Genomic DNA, 20,973 nt, shown 5'->3' with positions numbered 1-20,973 from the left:
GTGTGTGTGTGTGTGTGTGTGTGTGTGCAAGTGCAGGGTGGAGGGGCAGAGGGAGAGGGAGAGAGAGTGTTGCAAGAAGACTCCGTGTTAGGCACGTAGCCTGATATAGCGCTTGATCCCAGGACCTTGAGATCATAAGCTGAGTTGAAACCAAGAGTCAGTCACTTGACTGAGCCACTCAGGCACCCCTGAATACTTATTTTCTTAGAATTTTATACTTTACCCCTGAAACAAATAATACATTATATGTTAATTTAAAAATGAAATTGAACATATTTTTAAAATTCTATACTTTACAAATGGTGAATCTTGCCACAGCCAATTGCAAGAGTTTTATATCAGGCTGGAAAAAGTTTACCTTTGTTTTTTTGGTTGAAGGAATTAAAAAATGGTTTCCAAAGCTCAGTAATTCTAACTTTGGGGCCTAACTCCCTCAAATAATATGAATTCCCAAGGGTTTTAGGATAATAAATCAATTTATTGATTTTAATATAAATCAATAATAAAATCATTTTTTAACTCTCAACTAGTTTCATCAGTTGAACTTACTAGGTGCATTTTTTTTTCCCTCTGCCAATGAGCATTTTCAAATTCTATTTCTCCATTAATTTTAGTATATGAACACAAAACTGGTAACTTTGATAATGCATTTTGTAGCTATCAGTGAGGAGAGACCCGTCAACACTTTCCAGAATAAAGAGCTAGGGATGTTGCTCACCTTTTGGAAGAAGAAAGGATCGACCCCTTGGGGCCAGTTTGTGCACAGGGAAGGTCCCCACCCATGCCCTGGGTGGACCATATGGTCCAATGCAGTGAACCCTACTTTAAAGTCACTCACTCCCCCTCCCCATCCCATACCTTTCATTGACAGGTACAGAGTGATTGGTCTGGCTATTGAGAGAAAAAGTCATGATTTGAATCCACTTCTACAAGACAATGGCTTTATGAAGGGGGAAAACTGATTTTCTAGCTATTAAAAATATACTGAAAGTAGAAGTGCCATCATTTTCAATACATGCTGATTCTGATGATTCTAAGTGACTGTCACCAAGGTAGACTTTTCTGAAGTTGACCCCTATTGTGCAAAATATGCATTGTGGTGGCCCTGGAAATGCATTAGTAGATTCTCTGAGGAAAGGCACTGGATGCTTCTCACTGAGCAGCCTTCAGTTGTCTTGGCTTCTGCAGGGACTTTAACAGCTAAAGGGTGGCCTTGCTCAGAGCCACACCTCCTGCCATTCAGCACAACTCTGGAGGGGCCTGTTAGCTCCCTTCCCTCTGAGCTGACTGGGGCTCTTTGGCCCTGCATTGCTTCTCCCCTCCCTCTACTCCATCCCAGTTCCTTTCCTTCCACACGTGCTGATGTAGGGGCATTCCTTAATAAATAGCCTGTATACTAAACTCCATTTCAGTGCAGCTTGGAGAACCAAATCTGTGACTTACACAAACCAAAAATTAAATGTAGTACTAGGTGTTCCTTAATAGAGCTGTGGGAAAAAACCACCCAAGATAGACCAGTTGCAAGGTGTTTGGTCATTAAATTAGGTCAAACGGTGGTTTTGCAAGGTGTATATGACATATCTACTGTTTTTACCCAAAACTATGGGAATAGGATGCTTTCCAAGCTTCCTGCTGGAAATAGTGTACACTCAGAATTTGTAATTGGGAGAATAATGAGGAGCAAGTTCCAGATGCTATTAACTTAATGCAATTCGATGGCTTTTCTATATGTCTTTATTAAAAATTAAAAATTATGATGACCAAAAAATTAGAAACAAATATTATGACTGAAGGCTAATATAGTATCATGAAAGGAAGCTGTACTTTTACAGCATGTTTCCTTATAACTGAGCTCCCATTTTATTTCTTATAAAGGAAAGGAAACAGATTTTTAAAAATCAACTAAATTAGCTTTCAAAGTGATCATTGCAAACTAAGCCTAGAAAAATAGCGTGGGTGGGAGAGGACACATAAGACAAATACAAAAAGCCCAGAAAAGGGTCCTAAATTAATAGGAAAATCTAGTCCCTGACAAAACTTTATAGTACATAAAGTTGATTTCCATGATCTCTGAAGAGCTAAGTATGTACAATCATTATGAAGACAAGCATGACATGGAATATTTGGGATCTTTTTTATTTTTATACACATGACAAGATTTTACACCAAGAATAGTCAGTTAAATAGTACAAATTTACATTCATGAGGAATGTTAAAAAAAATTCAACTAAAAAAACCCACTTCTGTCTGTGACCCACAAACCCAACATTTTACAGTGCAGGGGTGAAGGGGCTGGGGGGAGCATCCAAAACAAGTCTCTCCCAAAAGAAATGACTTAAATTTCACATTCCCTCTCCACACAGGATCCAAATGGTGAGAGTATAATTTATAATTCATCTTTTTCAGCTGTAGATTTCTGTGAAAAGAGAAAAATCAGAAGACATGAAAAAATGTTAGTTCACAGAAGGTTCACGTGTAGAAAAAACCAATTCTAATGGGCCCCACAAAGTTCCATTATTTCAGAGGTAGGCTAGAACCTCACCTATAAATCTGAAAAATAATTTAGAACTCAACAGTAGGATCTATGGCCTCTGGACACAAATAATCAAGAATTAAAAATGGGCCTACTGCTGCGATATAGTAAGGAAGAAGCAGGTGGCAAAGACTATAGAAGCCTTATGGGCTTAAAAAAATCTATTTAACAAGAATGGACGCTAAAACAAAGAAACAAACGGAATGGGACGATGAAAGCAGATACTTCATTTAGAGGGAAAAAAGGACTGGCTTCAGCTTTTGAATTTGGTATTAGAAGCCTGTTTTTTTGGCGGATTTCCTGAAGTCTGACTTCTGGAAGCTACATAGGCCTAATACCAGAACTAAAAAGAAGTTTGCCTAATTTTCCAAGAACTAAAATGCGAGCCCCATTCTTGACTTGCTATACCTTTACTGTTTCTTCTTCTTCGTCTGTTCCTGCATCCATTTCTTCTTCCTCATCTTGCTCTGTGTCTTCTGTGGTGTCCTCTGTTGTTTCTTCAGGTTCTTCTTCGGGTTCTTCTTCCACCTAAGGGCAACATGTATGAATTCATTCATGGATCCAGTATTTTAGGTCTATTTTCACTTTATTCATTTAAATGTGTAATATTATAATTAACTTCACTCCTGTTCTACCCACAACTGTAGAGTGAATATGCTAATTAGTTAACAGTCACACTAACCAAGGGAGACAGATTAAAAAAAAAAGTCTATGAAAGGGGAATTTCTTATTAATTCTAGCAGTGTGTGACACTGGAGGATTTGAACATTCCATAAATTATTTCAAACCTTTGCATCAGGGTCAATGTTTAAACTCAGGCGAAGCATTCTTTCTATTCGATCTCCATAGGCTTTAGTGTCTGGTAATAGATATCCCGACCGCAGTGTTGCTGTTTCAAACAAAACCACAGCAAGATCTGAAACAGTTTTGTCATCTTCATCTTCCTAAGATGGAAGAAGGGACATCACATTAATATTAAAAGGTACAAAGTAGTCCAATTAAAAGATAAAGGAGTAAGGCTGCAATATCACTCACTTTAACCCGTCGAAGCATGTCTTTGATCAGGGGATGTCTGGGATTAATTTCAAATGTTTTCTTCTGGCTGGCATAGTAACTGGTAAGGGATAAAAATGACCATTATGAAACATCAAATTTCACATGAGGAATTTAAGCAGCAGTGCGGGGGACTGTGGGGGGGTAGGGAAGGAAAAAATGAAACAAGATGGGATTGGGAGGGAGACAAACCATAAGAGACTCTTAATCTCACCTAACAAACTGAGGGTTGCTGGGGGCTGAGGGGTAGAGATAGGGTGGTGGGGTTATGGACATTGGGGAGGGTAAGTGCTGTGAAATGTGTAAGACTGATGATTCACAGACCTGTACCCTGAAGCAAATAATACATTATATGTTAAGAAAAAAAAAAAAAAAAAAAAAAAAAAAGAAACATCAAATTTCAGAATCCATACATTTTCCATGTTCTATACATTTTTAGAATTACAGAGAACTCCTGGGAAAAAAACACTATTTATATCACTACACCATGCTTTGCCTTTTAAATAGGGATGGACAAGGTGTGACAGAAGAGTGCCGTAAAGAGAATTATTTACTAATGCATCTCAAGTGCCTACAGCTTTGCTGAATGGATGAATGGATTTAGTGCCGTCTCCATCGACTCTTAATTTATTCTCACTTAACTGCAGCTTGGTGTTCCACAGAATTCGGAAACAACCAGGCAGCTTCTGCCTGCTGGTCTGTTACTACCTTTACCATGATGCCTTCACCAATATGGTTCCAGGATAAACTCTTTCTTCTATTGGAGCTCAGCTCTCAATGCATTCTAGTCTACCTTCATCATGTTTGTCAGTTGGGACTGTCCTCCCTCCTACAGCTGAGGAGAGGGAGGAGCTACCTCTATCCCTATCTTGGTATACCTGGTACAGATGCAGAGTTTAGAAGATTACGACTTGATACATTATCCTACTGCCAGAAAGACAGCAGTGACATCTACTTAGACCACCAAGGTAAAGATACAGTAGGTAAGTGTTTGTTGGATGGAAGGGAACTTCCCATTAATAAATGACTGAATTAGATAGACATTTATATAATAGCTGCTATACTGCTGCAATGGGATTAAGTAGAAACCTGTTTCCCAAACGAATTTTATTTTTTTTAGTCTTCTTTTTTTTTTTAAAAGATTTTATTTATTTTTTTGACAGAGAGAAATCCCAAGTAGTCGGAGAGGCAGGCAGAGAGAGAGAGAGAGGGAAGCAGGCTCCCTGCTGAGCAGAGCGCCCGATGCGGGACTCGATCCCAGGACCCTGAGATCATGACCTGAGCCGAAGGCAGTGGCTTAACCCACTGAGCCATCCAGGCACCCCCTGAATTTTATAATCTATAAAATCTTGAGGGGGGCAAGACATGTAAGCAAGATGCCATTTTAGCATTTTACAGTGGAAACCTTATACTTGTGGAGTCTCACTAAATATGGAATGCACCTTATATAAAAAAATACAGATAAAGTTTTGGAATTGTGACAATGGAGACTACACTTGTGAGAAGAATCCTAAGCTAGGCCTTGGGGAAACGTAGGATGATCAGAGAGCAAATTAAAAAAAACATTCCAGGTGGGAGAAGGGAAAATGAAAGCAGGGAAGAAGTCATTTTCAAGACTATTGCTGTGACTTTAAAATATAAATTTGGCATATATATTTCTTGAAAATAAGGGATACTGAAGACCCAGTGTAACTCTAGTACTTAGCCCTTTAGTTCATAAACTTGTTCTCAGGGGCTCAATACCCTTTATTTTGTGGGGCATTTTGGAAGGAAGGGGAGATGGCAGTTAAAAAAAAGGACTGAATTCATTAATCTAATGTCATTGTCATTAACCTCCTCTGTAACTATTAGTATCTAAAAATGTCCAAGATGCCCAGATACCAGGCCAAGTATATAATCGAGAGCAAAAATAAAAAACTATGTATGTCACAGATTAAGAAAATTTCCTTTTGTGTATAAAAATACCATAAAATAAATCATGAGCCCAACACCTCTCCTTTATCAGTCTAATGTCAGAGCAGAGGAATCTGAAAACTTGTAAACTTGTGTCATCTAATATAAAGCAGGAGTGGGGGACGCTTAATGCCATCAGCTCTTTGTACAGAAGCTGACATCATCTGCTAAAGGCAGGCCGGACAAGAACTAACGCCTTGCCAGGGACCTTCCAAGGAGGCTTACTTGGTAGAGATGTCTTTGCCCGTCTGGTATGCCTGAGCTTTCATGATTCTCTCCATGTTGCCAGACCACCCGTACTGGCTAGCGACGAGAGCACATGGAGACTCTGTCAGACGCTGAGATACCACAGCCTTTTCAATCTTAGGATAAGAAACCAAAAGTGAGATACATGTAAGTACAAACAGTTAAGGTCATTCAGTAACTAAGGATTCAGCACGTAAGATCACAAAGAGATGCAAGTCCTAAAAATATCTCTTATTCAGATTTTCAAAAGATTCTTATCTTTAATAATCTGAAATTTTCAAAAAATAAACCTTTGAAGCACATGAAACAAATTTAAACAGCAAAAATTTAAGTCATTTGAAAAAGAAAAAACAGTATTAAACTACAGAAAAATTTCAGTAATAAAGAAAAAAACTGAATAGTATTCACATACAGAAAAACCACTGTTTTCCTTTTAGTTCTTTGTAGTTTATAACACTTTTTTTTTTTTTTTTTTTTTAAAGATTTTATTTATTTATCAGAGAGAGAGAGGGGGAGAGAGCGAACACAGGCAGACAGAATGGCAGGCAGAGGCAGAGGGAGAAGCAGGCTCCCCGCTGAGCAAGGAGCCCGATGTGGGACTCGATCCCAGGACGCTGGGATCATGACCTGAGCCGAAGGCAGCTGCTTAACCAACTGAGCCACCCAGGCGTCCCAGTTTATAACACTTTTTAAATCTAATTAATTAACTTATATTTAAGAAGATTTTGACAGTGGGAGAGCAGGGGGAGTAGCAGAGGAGAGAAGCAGACTCCCCACTGAGCAGGAGCCCAATGTGGGGCTTGATCCCAGGCCCCTAGGATCATGGCCTGAGCCGAAGGCAGACACTTAACTGACTGAACCACCCAAATGCCCCCATTTTTTTTTTTTTTTCTTTTAAAGTAGGAGTGCCTGGGTGTCTCAGTTAAGACTCTGACTTTTGATTTTGGCTCAGGTCATGACCTCAGGGTTCTAAGATTGAGTTCCCTCTGTTCCTCTACCTTTTTTTAAAAATAAAGATTTTATTTATTTATTTGACAGACAGAGAGAGATCTCACATGTGGGCAGAGCAGCAGGCAGAGAAAGGGAAGCAAGCCCCTGCTGAGCAGAGAGCCCGATGCAGGGCTCAATCCCAGGATCCTGAGATCATGACCTGAGCCGAAGGCAGAGGCTTAACCCACTGAGCTACTCAGGTGCCCTCCTCTACCTGCTTGTATACTCTCTTAAAACAAATGAACCAAAAAACCAAAAGCAAAAAACCAAAAGCAAAAAAAAACAAAACAAAACAAAAAACAAAAAAAAAAAACACCCCAAACCCCCAAAAAACAAAAAACAGGCTCCACACCCAACAAGGGGCTCAAACTCATGACCCTGAGATCAAGAGTCACAGAGTCAGCCAGGCCCCTGTAGTTTATACATTTTAAGCTCAGAGCACCTGGGTGGCTCAGTTGTTAAGCATCTGTCTGCCTTCAGCGCAGGTCGAGATCTCCCGGTCCTGGGATGGAGCACTACGTTGGGCTCCCTGCTTGGTGGGGAGCCTGCTTCTCCCTCTCCCACTCCCCATGCTTATGTTCCCTCTCTTGCTGTCTCTCCCTATGTCAATTAAATGAATAAATAAAATCTTTAAAAAAATTTTTTTTAAAGCTCAGCCTCACCAAAATTTAACAGTATTAAACACTGTTCTGGACAACTTTTAGTGGTTACAAGGTAACCAGATGTAAAGTTTAATTTGTTGACAAAACAACTTTTTAAAAAAGAAAATGCAGACGCTAAAATTTCACAAGTTCTAATTTCCAGAAGAATACCTTGTCCTTAAGAGCTTTATCTTTCATCCAATTGAGCAGAGGCTCAAATTCTTTCTCAACTGCTTCACGACTCTCCTTCGTTTTCTCACTTTCATCAAATTTCACGCCTTCTTTGGCAACATTCTGGAACCTTTTGCCATCAAACTCAGGAAGAGCCTGAATGCAGTATTCATCCACAGGTTCTGTGAGGTAAATCACTTCATAGCCCTTTTTCAGAAGTCGCTCCACAAATGGAGAAGATTCAGCCTATAACATGAAGAGAAGTGATGAAGTTTCCAAGATTTAGCCTTGGCATACTTGTTCACCTTAGTATCTACATTTATATATACAGGAACAATCCCATTTTACAAGTGGAGAAATAAGAAGTGCAGAGAATATAATGACTTTTCTGTCAGTGACTGACCAGGCCTCATAATGACTCTAGTTCACCATGACATTTTTTTTTTTTTTCCTTTCTCAAGAGTTGGCTATGTATCAGGATGCCTGACAGGAGTTCATCTCACCTCTTTTCTGCTGGACCCAGCCATGAAGTAGATTTTGTCTTGTTTCTCCTTCATTCTTTCCACATACTGGTCTAGACTGGTAATGTCACTTGGATGATGAGAAGATTGGAATCTAAGAAGTTTAGCAAGACGTGTTCGATTTGAGTGGTCTTCAATCACACCAAGCTTGATGTTGGTACCAAATTCTTTCCAAAAAGTATCATTGTACTTCTCATCAGCAATCTTCTTGATCATGTCCAGAGTTTTACGGACAAGCTTCTTTCTAATCACCTACATGAAATTAAAGAATAACTTATTAAAGAATGTCATCTCAAACTTTTGAGACCCTACCATATTTAAGACAGCAGAGGAATATTGGTAAAGATAAAAAGACCAGGCACTGTCACTGCCACTTATCAAGCGGCAGGGAATGGTGAGCAAGCCTGTGTCACACTGAGCAGAAACGAAGTTGTCAGTGGAAAGAGTCACAAGATCACTTTGACATTTATGTTCTATCTTCAGACCAGACAGTGGGCTTATATAGGTGTTTACTATGTAATTCTTTCAACTTTTCTATCGGTTTGAAACTCTCATTAACTAGTAGGGAGAAAACAATCAGATTCTTAGGATTTAATAATTCCAGAGTAAAATTAAGTTCTTCAGCTAGAGAGCCAAGGACTAGTCTCCATATCTGGTGACTCCACTAACAGAGCCTGTCCTCTGAAGCCCAAAGAGAAAGGCAGCCAGTCTCTTCCCAGAGACACTGACCTTAAGCAGTTTATGCTGCTGAAGAGTTTCCCGGGAAACATTCAAGGGGAGGTCATCTGAGTCCACCTTCAGACGGCAAAAGAAAAGTTCAATGAGCAATAGAAACTGTGAAAAAACCAAATCAACAAACCAAAAAAAATACTTCCAACCCTCGTTTTTAAGGACCCCCTTCTCGTTATCTTTAGATACTTACAACACCCTTGACGAAATTAAGGTACTTGGGCATCATATCGTGGAAGTCATCTGTGATGAATACTCGGCGCACATAGAGCTAAGCAGGGGAAAAAGAAAGTCACTTTCTGGAAATTAAACTTTCAAATTCTAAACTCAGTTTTTACATTTAAAAACTCACCTTAATGTAATCACTCTTCTTAGATCCATATTCGTCAAACAGACCACGTGGAGCAGAGGTAGGTACGAATAAAATGGATTTGAAGGTAACTTCCCCTTCAGCAGTAAAGTGGATATAAGCCATGGGGTCATCACTTTCCTATGGAAAGATGGCATTTAGTCATTCCAAAGGCACCAGAAAAAGGCAGTGCAAAGGCTAAGTGATTCATCATGTGGTACACCCTAAGCTAAGCCTTTATTTAGCAAAAAAAAGTTCTCTCACCAACAAAAGTGGGGGGAGTGGAGGAAAGAAGAACAGTTAAGACCGCTATTCGAACTGGCTAGACACGGTGGTTTTGCTGATGATCACTTATCATCATCAATAAACAGCATCACTGGATCTCCTAAACTCGGGGGAGAATGGAGGAGTCTAGGTTCCACATTTGTCAAAGAACAGGGGAGAAAAATCATCTTGTCTTATTGACAGTATACAATGCTGCATGAGTGTACTGTTCCACCATGAACAGTTTTCTTCCTTTGGGATGTGGACTATAGCAGTGGCTACAATGAAGTATGTAAATAAATAAAAAAAACCAAATTCCCTAGATTTGCATTATCCATTACCGTACCCATTTGTGGGTACTAAGCACTTGAAATGCGGCTAATCCAAATTGGGATACTTATGGGTTAAATGTAAATATAGATAACCAGACTTTGAAGATACGGTACAAAAAACAAAAACAAAAACCCAAAAAACCCAAACGTGTCATTAATTGAATAATGATTACATGTTAAAATAAAAATATTTTGGGTATGTTGGATTAAATAAAATATAAAATTTATACAAAATATAAAGCATTAAAATTAACCACACCCATTTCAACTTTTAAAGATTGTATTTATTTGAGAGAGAGTGCGTGTGCGTGCAAGCGAGCACCAGTGGGGGTTAAAGAGAGGAGGGAAGCAGACTCCCTGCTAGCAGGGAGCCCAACATGGGGCTAGGTCTAGAGATCATGACCTGAGCTGAAGGCAGACACTTAACTGAGGCACTCAGGCGGCCTGTTTCAACTTTTAAAAATGTGCCTATGTAGCTCACATTACATTTCTAATACAGCCATCCCAGAAGAGAGTATGTTACATTTGTATAAACTTAAGACTCTTCATGGGAATAAAAGTGGAGGCAGAACCAAGAGGACAGTTTTAAGAAATAAAACTTAAGGGATGGTTGGATGTTAACGTAAGGAAAACAAAGAAGGTTAAGAGACAAATCAAAAGAATAAAGATTAAAGAACAAACACAACCACAGCAAGTCAAGTTTTATCTAGCCATGCTAAATGTTTTGTACAAAATGCTGTATGAGGAAATATTAACTTGAAATAATTTTAATGAATGCTAGTTTTGGATTCTACAGTTAAAAAGGATCAGTAAAAGTAAATAGGTAAGGAAGCAAAGATCTAGTAATTATTCCTAAGCATACGATCTCACAATAAATGTTTGAGGTTTTACATAGGCTTTTTAAAGGTTAGGTTAAAAGCCAGATGAAATCAACAAACATAAAGCAGAATCAGACCTATAGGTACAGGGAACTGATGGTTGCCAGAGAGGGTAGGGGATGGACAAAACAGGTTAAAGGGAGTAAAAGATACAAGCTTCCAGTTATGTAATCAGTAAGTCATGGGAATAAACAGTACAGCACAGGGAATAGTCAATGACACTGTAACAGTGTTGTATGGTGACAGATGGTAGCACATTTGTGGGAAGCACAGCAGAGTACACAGATACTGAATCACTAGTGTACACCTGAAACTAATGGAACACTGTATGTCGGCTCTCAAAAAAATTTAAAAAATAAAAGGTATTCATCCTTGAGTGGAAGAAAGCCAATAATGTTAAAAGCCATTCAATATAAGATACATTTTATGGCAATCATCCACCTACCTATGTAGGTAGTTAAATCTTTTTTGTAACACAGACCCCTTGGCCATCTGGTGAAGCCTATGCCTCCTCAGAGTAAATTCTTAAAATGCATACGTAATATGAAACACACAAGATTAAAAAGGAAACCAACTGTGTTGAAACAGTTATAAAACAATCAAAAAACGCTTTTGATTTAGTAATGTTCATCACATTATTATAAAATAATACTTACCTTTGAAAATGATTTGTAGAAAGCTTTGTATTCATCCTCTTCTACTTCTTTTGATGGTCTCTGCCATATTGGTTTGATGTCGTTCATAAGTTCCCAATCCCAGACGGTTTTTTCTACCTGAAGTCAGAGTACATGGTCAGCCAGCCCCAGTGATACCGGCAGGAACCATAACCTTAGGACAGTTCAGATGAATGTGGGAAGCACTGATAGGCACTGCTGAACTTTGCTAAACTACTGTGGTTCCTGCCAATGCGATAGAAAAATTCAAAAATAATTCTCTCAACATTTAAGACTGATCTATAATGCAAAGAAGGCAACCCGTTACCATTATAACTGACAGAAAGCCAACTAAAGGTTTTTTCCATTTTTTAAGTAGCTACAATGTTACTTCTTGAAAATATCTGTTTTGAGATTAGAAGGATATATACACATTAATTATTCCTACTTCAGGACTTACAGCAATCTAACATCTTACAATAAATATTCCTCAAACCTACCACTACTTCCACCTGCTCTGCCACCTGAAGAGGTCAGAGAGCTAATATTATGGTTAATATCTGTATGACAAAAGATGCAGAAAGATTTTTAAGATCTTAAAACTTGGAATATGATAAGCTAGTCCTGGGCAATATATAGAACTTAGAAAACTGCCTAAAAATGATCTGTTTGCTATTTAAAACTTCCCACAGGCAGAAAACATACACACTAGCAAATAAATTTAGTTCTTGTTTTTAAGGTGGGCCTATAGACTTAAATCTGGAGAAAAAAAGTCCTTAAAAAATTAAAACTTAACTCCGATCAGTCTGTGCATACTTGGGTTTCTGTGTTTTCTCAAACATGTCCTGAACACGTTAGTGTGGAGATGAACCAGACTTACTTTTTTGGTTTTTGGTTTTTTTTCCTCTTCTTCTTCTTCCACTGCAGCTTCATCATCAGAATCTTCTTTTTCTTCTTTTGCTGCTTCTTCTTCCTCCATGGGCTCCTCAACAGTTTCAGTCTGTAGAAGCAGAATTACAGTTAAATTCTTTTATTTCATAATGCTGTCTAGCGAGTATGAAAGGCAATGACAGCTCCAAAAAATAGGTCTTCAATATGAAAATCCTGAGTATCCTGCACTGAAAGAAACACACTGAGCCCTTGGTTTTTTTTAAGTGTTATTTAAATATATGCCCACATAATACACATAAATTTTGTCAGTGTAGATTTACCTTGCTGCTCCACACATAAATCGGGAAGTTTATAAACTGTGAGTATTTCTTGACGAGATTTTTAATTGTGTCCAATTCAAGGTAATCAGATGCTTCTTCTTTCAAAACTAGTCTGAAAGGAAAATAGGACATTTATTGGAAGACATCCTTGGTTTAAAAGATTTGATAATAAAATTCAAAATACCTTCCTGATAAAGCTAATGGCCAGCAGTTTGGTGTAATCCAGGATGGCCTGTTTTTCACCAATGACGGTTTGTGAGCTAAACATACCGAACATGAGTACAGTAGCGGGAAGAATCTTCCTTGCGTCCCTCAAGTGGAAAATATCCTTAGTTCCAAGTAAACAGTGCAAATGTTCCAATTTTCTGAATATGTTGGGTTTTTTGTTTAGGTTTTGTGTGTATGTTTAGTTTTTTCATTTGAAGAACCGAAATGTTAAATTAGCTCAAGGTAAGAAGGTACTGGGGCGCCTGGGTGGCTTAGTGGGTTAAAGCCTCGGCCTTTGGCTCAGGTCATGATCCCAGGATTCTGGGATTGAGCCCTGCATTGGGCTCTCTGCTCAGCAGGGAGCCTGTTTCTTCCTCTCTCTGCCTGTTTGTGATCTCTAATAAATTAATTTAAAAAGAAAAAAAAAAGGTAAGAAGGCACTGAAATATTCTGGAGAAAAATGGAATGACATGCACTCTGATAGTTACTTTAGAAATCTAATGACTATCATAGATAATCAGGTGCACCTGGCTGGCTCAGTTGGAAGACTGAGATTCTTGATCTCGGGGTTGTGAGTTTGAGTCCCATGTTGGGCGTGCAGATTACTTAAAAATAAAACCTTAAAAAAAATTCTCTCCTATAGAGAGTGAACACTTAAAAACATATTCCTTAAAAAAGCTAGGAAATTAATATTATTATTTTTATCTCCACTGTCCAAAACAGTACCTAGATTTCATTTTTAATAAAATTTAAAAGTTAGTTCTTTAATTGCACTGCCATATTCTAGGTATTCAGTAGACAAATGTGCCTAGTAGCTTCCATACCAGACGGTGCAGAGGTAGAATACTTCTAGAGCTCTACTGGACAGCACTGGCTTAGATAGTTCTAATACTGAAAATTGCAGCATTGTTTCTTCTTCTTTACTGTCCCTTCTGCAAATCCCTCCTCCACTCACCACTAATAACACATCTTTAACATACCCTCAAACACAGTGTGGAGCACACGTTTTGGTGTTTGTGCTCCCAATAAATAAATATGGCCCATGTTGTATCATGGGTCCCTTCTGGATTCAAAAAGCTTACAGTTTAGTGCCATTAACAAGAGGCAGATCATTCATGATGACGCAGGCTAATGAAGTGGCTGAGCCTCTGGTTTCAGAACATTTTTCTTAGTGGTGTGGGGTTGGAGGAAAGTTCAGTTGTGGATCCAAGTTCAAGATGATGGTTACATCTTAGAGATACTCAAAAGGCCACTGGATATATGAATGAAGAACCCAGTAGGGAGATCTAGACCTAGATCTCCAATCTAAGATTGGCAAACTATGGCTGACACCTGTAAGAAATTTCACTGGGACACAACCTCATCATGTATTATCTATGGTCACTTTCGAGCAAGAACATCAGAGTTGTGACATATAACAGATCTGTCCAAATGCTTAAAATATTTACTAGCTGGCCCTCGGGAAAAAGTCAGCTGACTCCTGATCCAGACTAAGAATAGAGATTTGAGAACCCTGAGCAAGAACTGGAAGCCAAATCCATCACGGTAAGAAGACTGCACAAGGAACACAAAAATAATGAGGAAGGACTGACAGTTACCTTTGAAAGAGAGATACTGTCAACATTTAAGCAACAGGCAAAGGAAACAAAAAGATATTCAGGGTCATGGAAACTAGGTACTAAGCGGATGGTGTTATATAGATAGCAGATTATATAGGAAACAGAAGAGGAAAACTCAGGAAAAAAGAAAATTTCAATTTAAATTTCACTAAAATATGACTAAAAATCAACTGGATTTAGCGACAAGATTACTGGGGACTTATTTCAATGGAAAGGTGGTAGATAACATCAGTAGGGGCGTGGCACCACCTCTCTTCTTTCCCCTCTGACACTTGAACATGTTTACATTTTGATGGGAAAGAGGGAGTGTGTGGAAAAGAGTAACTTCAAAAGATGGGGTTGGAATTAATGTATGCGTAGCCTCTGAGGAGGCAGGAGGCAGGCAGCAGATCAGTAGTAGTGACCAGCTTTAGGGAAAAATGTAGAATACCTCCCTCACAGTAGGAAGGACAGAAGCAAATGTACTCGTTTACTGGATGCTAATTTCATGATCTCCTTGAATCCTCACAAACTTGCTCCTAAGAGTACAGCAGGGGCTAATTTAGGGGTGGGAACAGAAGTTGGTAGGCACTCATATGTTTGATGGCTTCTATTTTATTAGTCAAATAGAAGATGAAATAATGTCTTTAAGGCGGGACCTTGACCTCATCACTTTCTTGCCTTCTCTTTCCTTCTTCCTTTGGCCATTCTAGACTGTCAGTTCCTTAAATGGGCCTCATGTCTTTGGAACTTCCAACATACTGTGCTTGCTTCCTAGAATATTGGAAACTAACTTACCACGATTTCAGAAAGTCTTCCTGATAAGGGAAATGTTCTCTAGCTTCCTTTCTGGCATTTGCCACTCTGAAATTAACTCATGTTTTTCTTCTTTATTAGAACTAGCCACATGGAAGCAATGACCGCACTGGTCTTATACCCCACTGGAGTCCTAGACCCTAACAGGTGATAGGCACTCAAATGATTATCTGCTGAATAAATGCTGGGGTAGAAGGACTTGAAGGAAAATGGCAACTTTGCTCAGGGTTTGTAAGGTTTCACTCAGTCATCAGCCATCCATGCTACGTGCACGAAGCTGTCCTGATCACCCATATTCACTCCTAGAAACATCTGCTGGTCAAGTGTTAGGCTCTGGGAATGGAACAGTCTAGCAATGTTTGCTTCCATGGAGCTTCCATCTAGGTACTCTCACCTGTCTATCACCTGAGACATCAACCCTCCTGGGATGTCATTTTCTAGCTCATTGTAGTTAAGAGATGAAATTTACCTATGTTCTTTCACACCTAACAGAGAGGGCATGGGGGTGTAACTATTAGTGATGCTTCCAAATGACAGCAGGAGAGAGGACTGTGAACAACGGAGGCAGAGAAAGGTAAATTTGGAAAAGTTAGTAAAAGTACTAAAATGACTCATTTAATTAGTCTTTGTTAAAATACCATTTAAGAAAATAAATACAGGAACTATTCACCTTCTAGGGTGAAGAACACTGGTCAAAATGATTGATATATACTTTCATACACTCTATTTAATAATTCTTATGTTGAGAAGATTTAAAACTGGATTAAGAAAAAAAGTGGAGGCTGTAGGCACATTTTCACCTAGCAACAACAAGCCAACTGACCTCTGAAATGGGATTTCTCTGATGTGGCCTAAAGCTGGTAGCTTCATATAGCTCAGTATTTACTTGTCCTTCCCTAGGTATTAAGGAAATTTAAGTATCTTGTTATATTTGTGGAGGTGGGGCAAAAAGCTGCTCTGTTTACTTCGCAGTGCTACGAATACCAAGAGACCCTGGTCACGAGATCTATACAAGTAACGGTTACTGGCTTAGACCAAATTCTAGTTTGAATTCAACAATTTGCAACCATCCTCAAAGGAGACATCTTCCTCTGAAGAACTTTGATTAATTTTCTTCAGCCTCTTTATTTGTACCCTTTCTCTCCAACCGGTCCCCACCCGGCGCCAGTTACTACCATAGTTCAGTACTTTCAACAGCCGCTCCCAGAGTATCCGCTCATCCAGTCCTGCCACCCTCCACATCCATCTTCAGAAAACCTTAAAAAAGCTAACCCAAATGTCTATCATTGTCACCAACTGAGGGGAATTTCTTTAATCCTGGGAACATGCTGTGCCTCCTTGCCTTTACAGCCATAATCGTCCGCAGATCTGATACTTCTTTCCCAAGTCTTGCTTCTCGGGAACTCTTGAATCAACCCACTTCTGTGAGGGCTTCAATTTGCCTTCTCTCCTGCAAGAGCTAACCCTTCGACTTTTTGCTATGTATAGCAGCCATTATAAAACTCTTTGCCCTTTAGGCGGTCCTTAAAATACCTCCTCAGGTGATGGGAACAGGTCAATTTTATAGAAAAGGAATGAAAGCCCAGAGTAAGTGATTTGCTCAGAGTCCAGATCCTCACTAGGATGGTTATTTCTCATCAGCAATCAGTAATACTCACGTAATTGTTGTTCCCCGTCCTAGAGTGTTTCCTCTTGGGTCAGCAATTACAGAAAATTCATTGGAGTCAGACTCCCAGATGTGCTGGGTATCGTTGTTGTGTTTTGACGTGACAATAACCTTATCTGCTACAAGGAAGGCAGAATAGAAACCGACACCAAACTGGCCTATCAATTCAGAAGTTGACTGGCCATCTTCTTGTGCCTCAGTCATTTTGTTTAAAAACTCGCTTGTTCCAGACTTGGCTATTGTACCAAGGTTTTTAACCAGCTCTTCCCGGGTCATTCCTACACCAGTGTCTGTGACATGTAGCAGATTCTTCTCCTTGTCACACTGAAAGCAAGACAAGAACAGGACAGTTTTATTTGCTTAATACTCACAGTATGGTAAGTAAATACTGGGCTATATATTCAGAAACTACCGGCTTTGGGCCACCTCAATTCCAATACAGAAAACTAAACTGGGTCATTTTTCTCCATATAGTATTTTATGGCCTTTTCAGAAAATGTGCACCTTACATGCAAGCATCTTTCTTTATAGAAAATAACCTTAAATTCAGTGTATTTGAGAAAGTATCAATGTAAAGAAGACAGAGACTGGTCTAAATTTCAAAGGGCAGAGACAGAACTAAAAAAACAAGTTATTTTTGAAAAAAAAAAAAATTTAGAAAAATAGAATTTTATATTGTGACTATTTCTTTCACAGAAAATAAAAAGGTTCAAAACTTGAATGACTGTTAGATTCTATGGTGATCAACGTTCTTCACGAAATACTCCCAGCTCTGTCTTCCGGAAACATAGAAGGAATATGCTTCCTTCATTTTTGGTTATTAAGGCCATGTGACCAGTTTTGGCCAATGATCTGCAAGTGGGAGTCAAGAATGTAGCTTTCAGATTAGAGCCTTTATGGGATGGGAGACCCTCCAAGCTCTCTGTACCATGGCAACAAGCTATACTCCAGATGGTGGCTACTCAATCAGCCTGTGTCTAGGAGTGAAGATGATACAAAACAAAGGCCACAGTGGCCTGTGGTTGATGAGTTAATCCAGGGGTTAGCAAACTTTTTCTGAAAAAGGGCCAGAGAGTAAATATTTTAGGCACGTGGGCCACACGGTCTCTGTTACAACTATTCAAACCCACTGTGTAGCACAAAGGCAGTCATAGCTAACACGTAAAGGCGAAACCCCAATTTAAGCCCCTGGGCTTGGGGGGTTATCTGTTACTGCAGCATAACCTGGCCTTTCTTAACTGATTCAGATTCCCTATACCTATGGACTCTTTTTTTGCTTTAGAAGAAAAGGTTTAAAGTTTTAAGCTTACCTTAATTTTGACAGTTAGTTCCTCATTTCCAGCAAGAGCATTTTCATCAGTCAGTGATATTAACCTTATCTTATCTAAAGCGTCAGAAGCATTTGAAATCAGTTCTCTCAAGAAAATCTAAATGGAAGCCAGATTTAACACATACTTTGATTACCCTCAAGATATATAAAACAGCAAATTTAAAGTCAAACTCATGTACAGAAGTGGCTCTACTCTCTTGGTAAAAGGAGGTACAGCTCTTTACACATAAGACTGTAACAATTGTAAGGAATACCAAAACTGGTAAGATTAGTAACACTCTAGTCTCATACTAGTGATCTTTATGTATGTAACAAACAGGCCTTGGTTTGTGTGGCTGCCCTCATCCCTGTTTAGCAGACTATGAACATATTTGGAGGAGAAAGGACAAAAAGAAAATGTCCAACCACCACCCCCCACCAAGTATCTAGCAGTAATTTTTATATATACTGGGTATTTAAACTGTGCTAATAACTACTAACTTGGAGTTACTACCTAAGTATATTTATTACAAAGGTAAACAAGTGTGCTACTGCACAGAGAGAAAATAGTATTATCCCAACTACATTGTTGCTTACCTCTTTATTTTTATACAATGAGTTGATGATAAGTTTCATCATTCTATTAACTTCAGCTTGGAAGGCAAATTTTTCTGACTTCTCTCTAAGTTCTCTTATTTGGGATGCATTTAATCCATCCAACTGAATAGCTTCTTCCTCTCTAAGGAAAAAAATGTTGATAAACAACTACCGCATTACTTACTTAGTTCCCCCTCCAAACACGGGATTCTGTGATGAAAGCACAGTGGTCTCAGAGGATGGTCTTAAGGGTTAAAAGGGTAAAAGGGAAGCCTATTATAAAATATTACCAATCCACTATTTCTATTATTTTACCACAGTAAAATTTTATCACCTTAGCACTAAGTTGTAATACTCAGTTCTTAAAACAGTCAGAAAAATGAACATGACTTTCCTCTACTAAAAATAAAAAGAAAGGTCATACTTCTATGTTCCCTCGCATGTGGGGCTGCCTCTTTGCCTGGGAAGCTTTGGCCTCTAAGGCTCTACAAAACTGTCAATGAAGTCCCAGGGGGCCAACTTTGAAAACACTACTCAACTGAGAGAGATCTTTTTTAAAATTATGAAGTTTAGGAGCACTTGGATGGTTGAGTCAGTAGAACAAGCAACTCTTGATCTGGGGGTCAGGAGTTCACACCCCACAGTGGGGGCAGAGGTTAAAACAAAAACTACTAAGTTTACACACTTACTGCATATAAAACTAATGGGTCTTCCCAAAGTCACAGAGCTTATATTCTGCAATCTAGTTATCCGAATAGTTTTGAAAAGAAATTCATCCCATTCTGACCAGTCATTCTAGGGGCAAGTTAGGAGATACTTAGGGATGACCATGCCTCATTGCCTTAACATTTTCTTAGGTATTCAAATTTGGGGTGTTACATGCCATCTAGACATCTGAAGAAAAGATAAGCGATTATATTACCGTGTTCATAAGGGCTAATGTGTTTCAAAAGAACACAAACCTCTGTACTACTTCATCATCTGTCCTTGAACCTTCTCTACTTTTCCCCAGATCCTCTTCCACTGTACCATCCACATCGACTTCATCGTCAGCTCGGACCGACCCTGAAAGATTTCACACCAGAAAACTCTTAAACCGTGGTTGCTTCGTGTACTTCTCAGAAGAAATAAAATCAAACAGGGCAAGAGTAGGGGTTGCAAAATTCAGGGGGTAAATATGGGAGGTGGGGTCGGAGGAATGGACCCACTAGTTTAAAGACCCACTGTAAACCCAACTTTGTATATTTCTTATTTAAGTTCAGATCCTGAGTCCTCCAGGAGATTCTGAAACACGGAGGCTGCCATCACGTCTGAAGAGCGGCCCTCGGCCCTCGGCCCTGGGATGCTTTATAAATCAAGTCTGGCAGACTTGATACCAGGTCCCTTCCACATTCACACGTGTTGCGTGCAGGCCGAGGCAAGGCCTCCCGATTGACCATGCCAAAACTTAGACCTGCAACACCGCAGGTCAAACTACCAATAGAATTTGTGCAACCCCTGCGAGAGGAACCGAAATCGAGCCCAACTGAGCGAGGGAAGAGATGAGAGAAGCTCGAGCAAAAGTGAAGCAAACACGCTGACACCGCCTTTCTTCTGACTCAGAGCCCCACAGTCCCCAGTCCAGCACCCAAGAAAGGAAACCCGCGTTCTGACTCGCAGACCGGGTGCGAGGGTCCCCAAGCTCTGAGTGCCAAACGCTCCTGCGTCGGGCAAAAACCCTCCGGAAGGGGCACCCGCAAGGCTCCCAGGGGACCCAGAGCCCGAGAGGCGCCCCACCCCAACTTGCTCGAGACCTCTAAGCACGAATCCTAGGAGATGAGCACGAGAGTTCAGTGCTCTCGGTCCTCGCCTTTCCCTTCCACAGAGGAGAGTGTGCGAACTCCCCTGAGCCTCTTTCGAGGAAAGGCGATGAATTCCCCTGGGCCTAACGGAGGCCCCGTAATCCCCCTCCTAGGCTCAACGCCCCCAGAACCTTCGAGAAGAAGCCGCGCTTGAGGAATGGGGGGGGGGCGTCCGGGGGTGCCCGCTCCTCTGGGATCACTCACCGAAGGTCAGCAGGACGCAGCAGAGGCCCAGCACCCACAGGGCCCTCATGGCGCGCGGCCGGTGAGAGTCTCAAGTCCCTTTAGATCGCAGGAGCCGCCTCCACCCCCCACCACGGGGCTCAGATCCTCACACCACTAGCCGCGCGGTCCGCCCACTACCCCCAAACAGGTCGGGCCGCTTTTCACCCCAGCCTCTCGCGGGCGGGGGACG

General features: G+C 40.0%; 1 protein-coding gene across 1 annotated transcript; it reads right to left on the bottom strand.

Annotated features, from left to right (window-relative positions):
- Positions 1 to 2,120: 2,120 nt before the first annotated feature.
- Positions 2,121 to 20,953, bottom strand: HSP90B1 (heat shock protein 90 beta family member 1). The gene is made up of 18 exons (XM_059186703.1): positions 20,763 to 20,953; positions 19,680 to 19,782; positions 18,718 to 18,859; positions 18,122 to 18,238; positions 16,804 to 17,135; positions 12,525 to 12,636; positions 12,194 to 12,313; positions 11,317 to 11,433; positions 9,190 to 9,327; positions 9,031 to 9,108; positions 8,838 to 8,903; positions 8,091 to 8,360; positions 7,588 to 7,833; positions 5,765 to 5,901; positions 3,569 to 3,647; positions 3,322 to 3,477; positions 2,942 to 3,061; positions 2,121 to 2,416 (listed from the first exon to the last, which is right to left on the bottom strand). Exons 1-18 carry the CDS (start codon positions 20,809 to 20,811, stop codon positions 2,387 to 2,389), a joined length of 2,412 nt encoding a protein of 803 aa, XP_059042686.1. The 5' UTR covers positions 20,812 to 20,953; the 3' UTR covers positions 2,121 to 2,386.
- Positions 20,954 to 20,973: the final 20 nt, after the last annotated feature.

The sequence above is a fragment of the Mustela lutreola genome, chromosome 8 (assembly GCF_030435805.1).
Source record: "Mustela lutreola isolate mMusLut2 chromosome 8, mMusLut2.pri, whole genome shotgun sequence".
NCBI classification, from domain to species: Eukaryota; Metazoa; Chordata; class Mammalia; order Carnivora; family Mustelidae; genus Mustela; species Mustela lutreola.
Note: the sequence above shows the minus strand (reverse complement) of the source record. Positions and strands in the feature narration are given on the sequence as shown.

Excerpts from the sequence above, each read along its gene's own strand:
- HSP90B1 (XM_059186703.1), bottom strand. The coding sequence starts at position 20,811 with ATGAGGGCCCTGTGGGTGCTGGGCCTCTGCTGCGTCCTGCTGACCTTC. Across the intron at positions 9,328-11,316 it reads TCTACAAATCATTTTCAAAG|GAAAGTGATGACCCCATGGC; the intron begins GTAAGTATTATT and ends ATCTTTCCATAG. Across the intron at positions 3,478-3,568 it reads ACATGCTTCGACGGGTTAAA|GAAGATGAAGATGACAAAAC; the intron begins GTGAGTGATATT and ends CTTCCATCTTAG.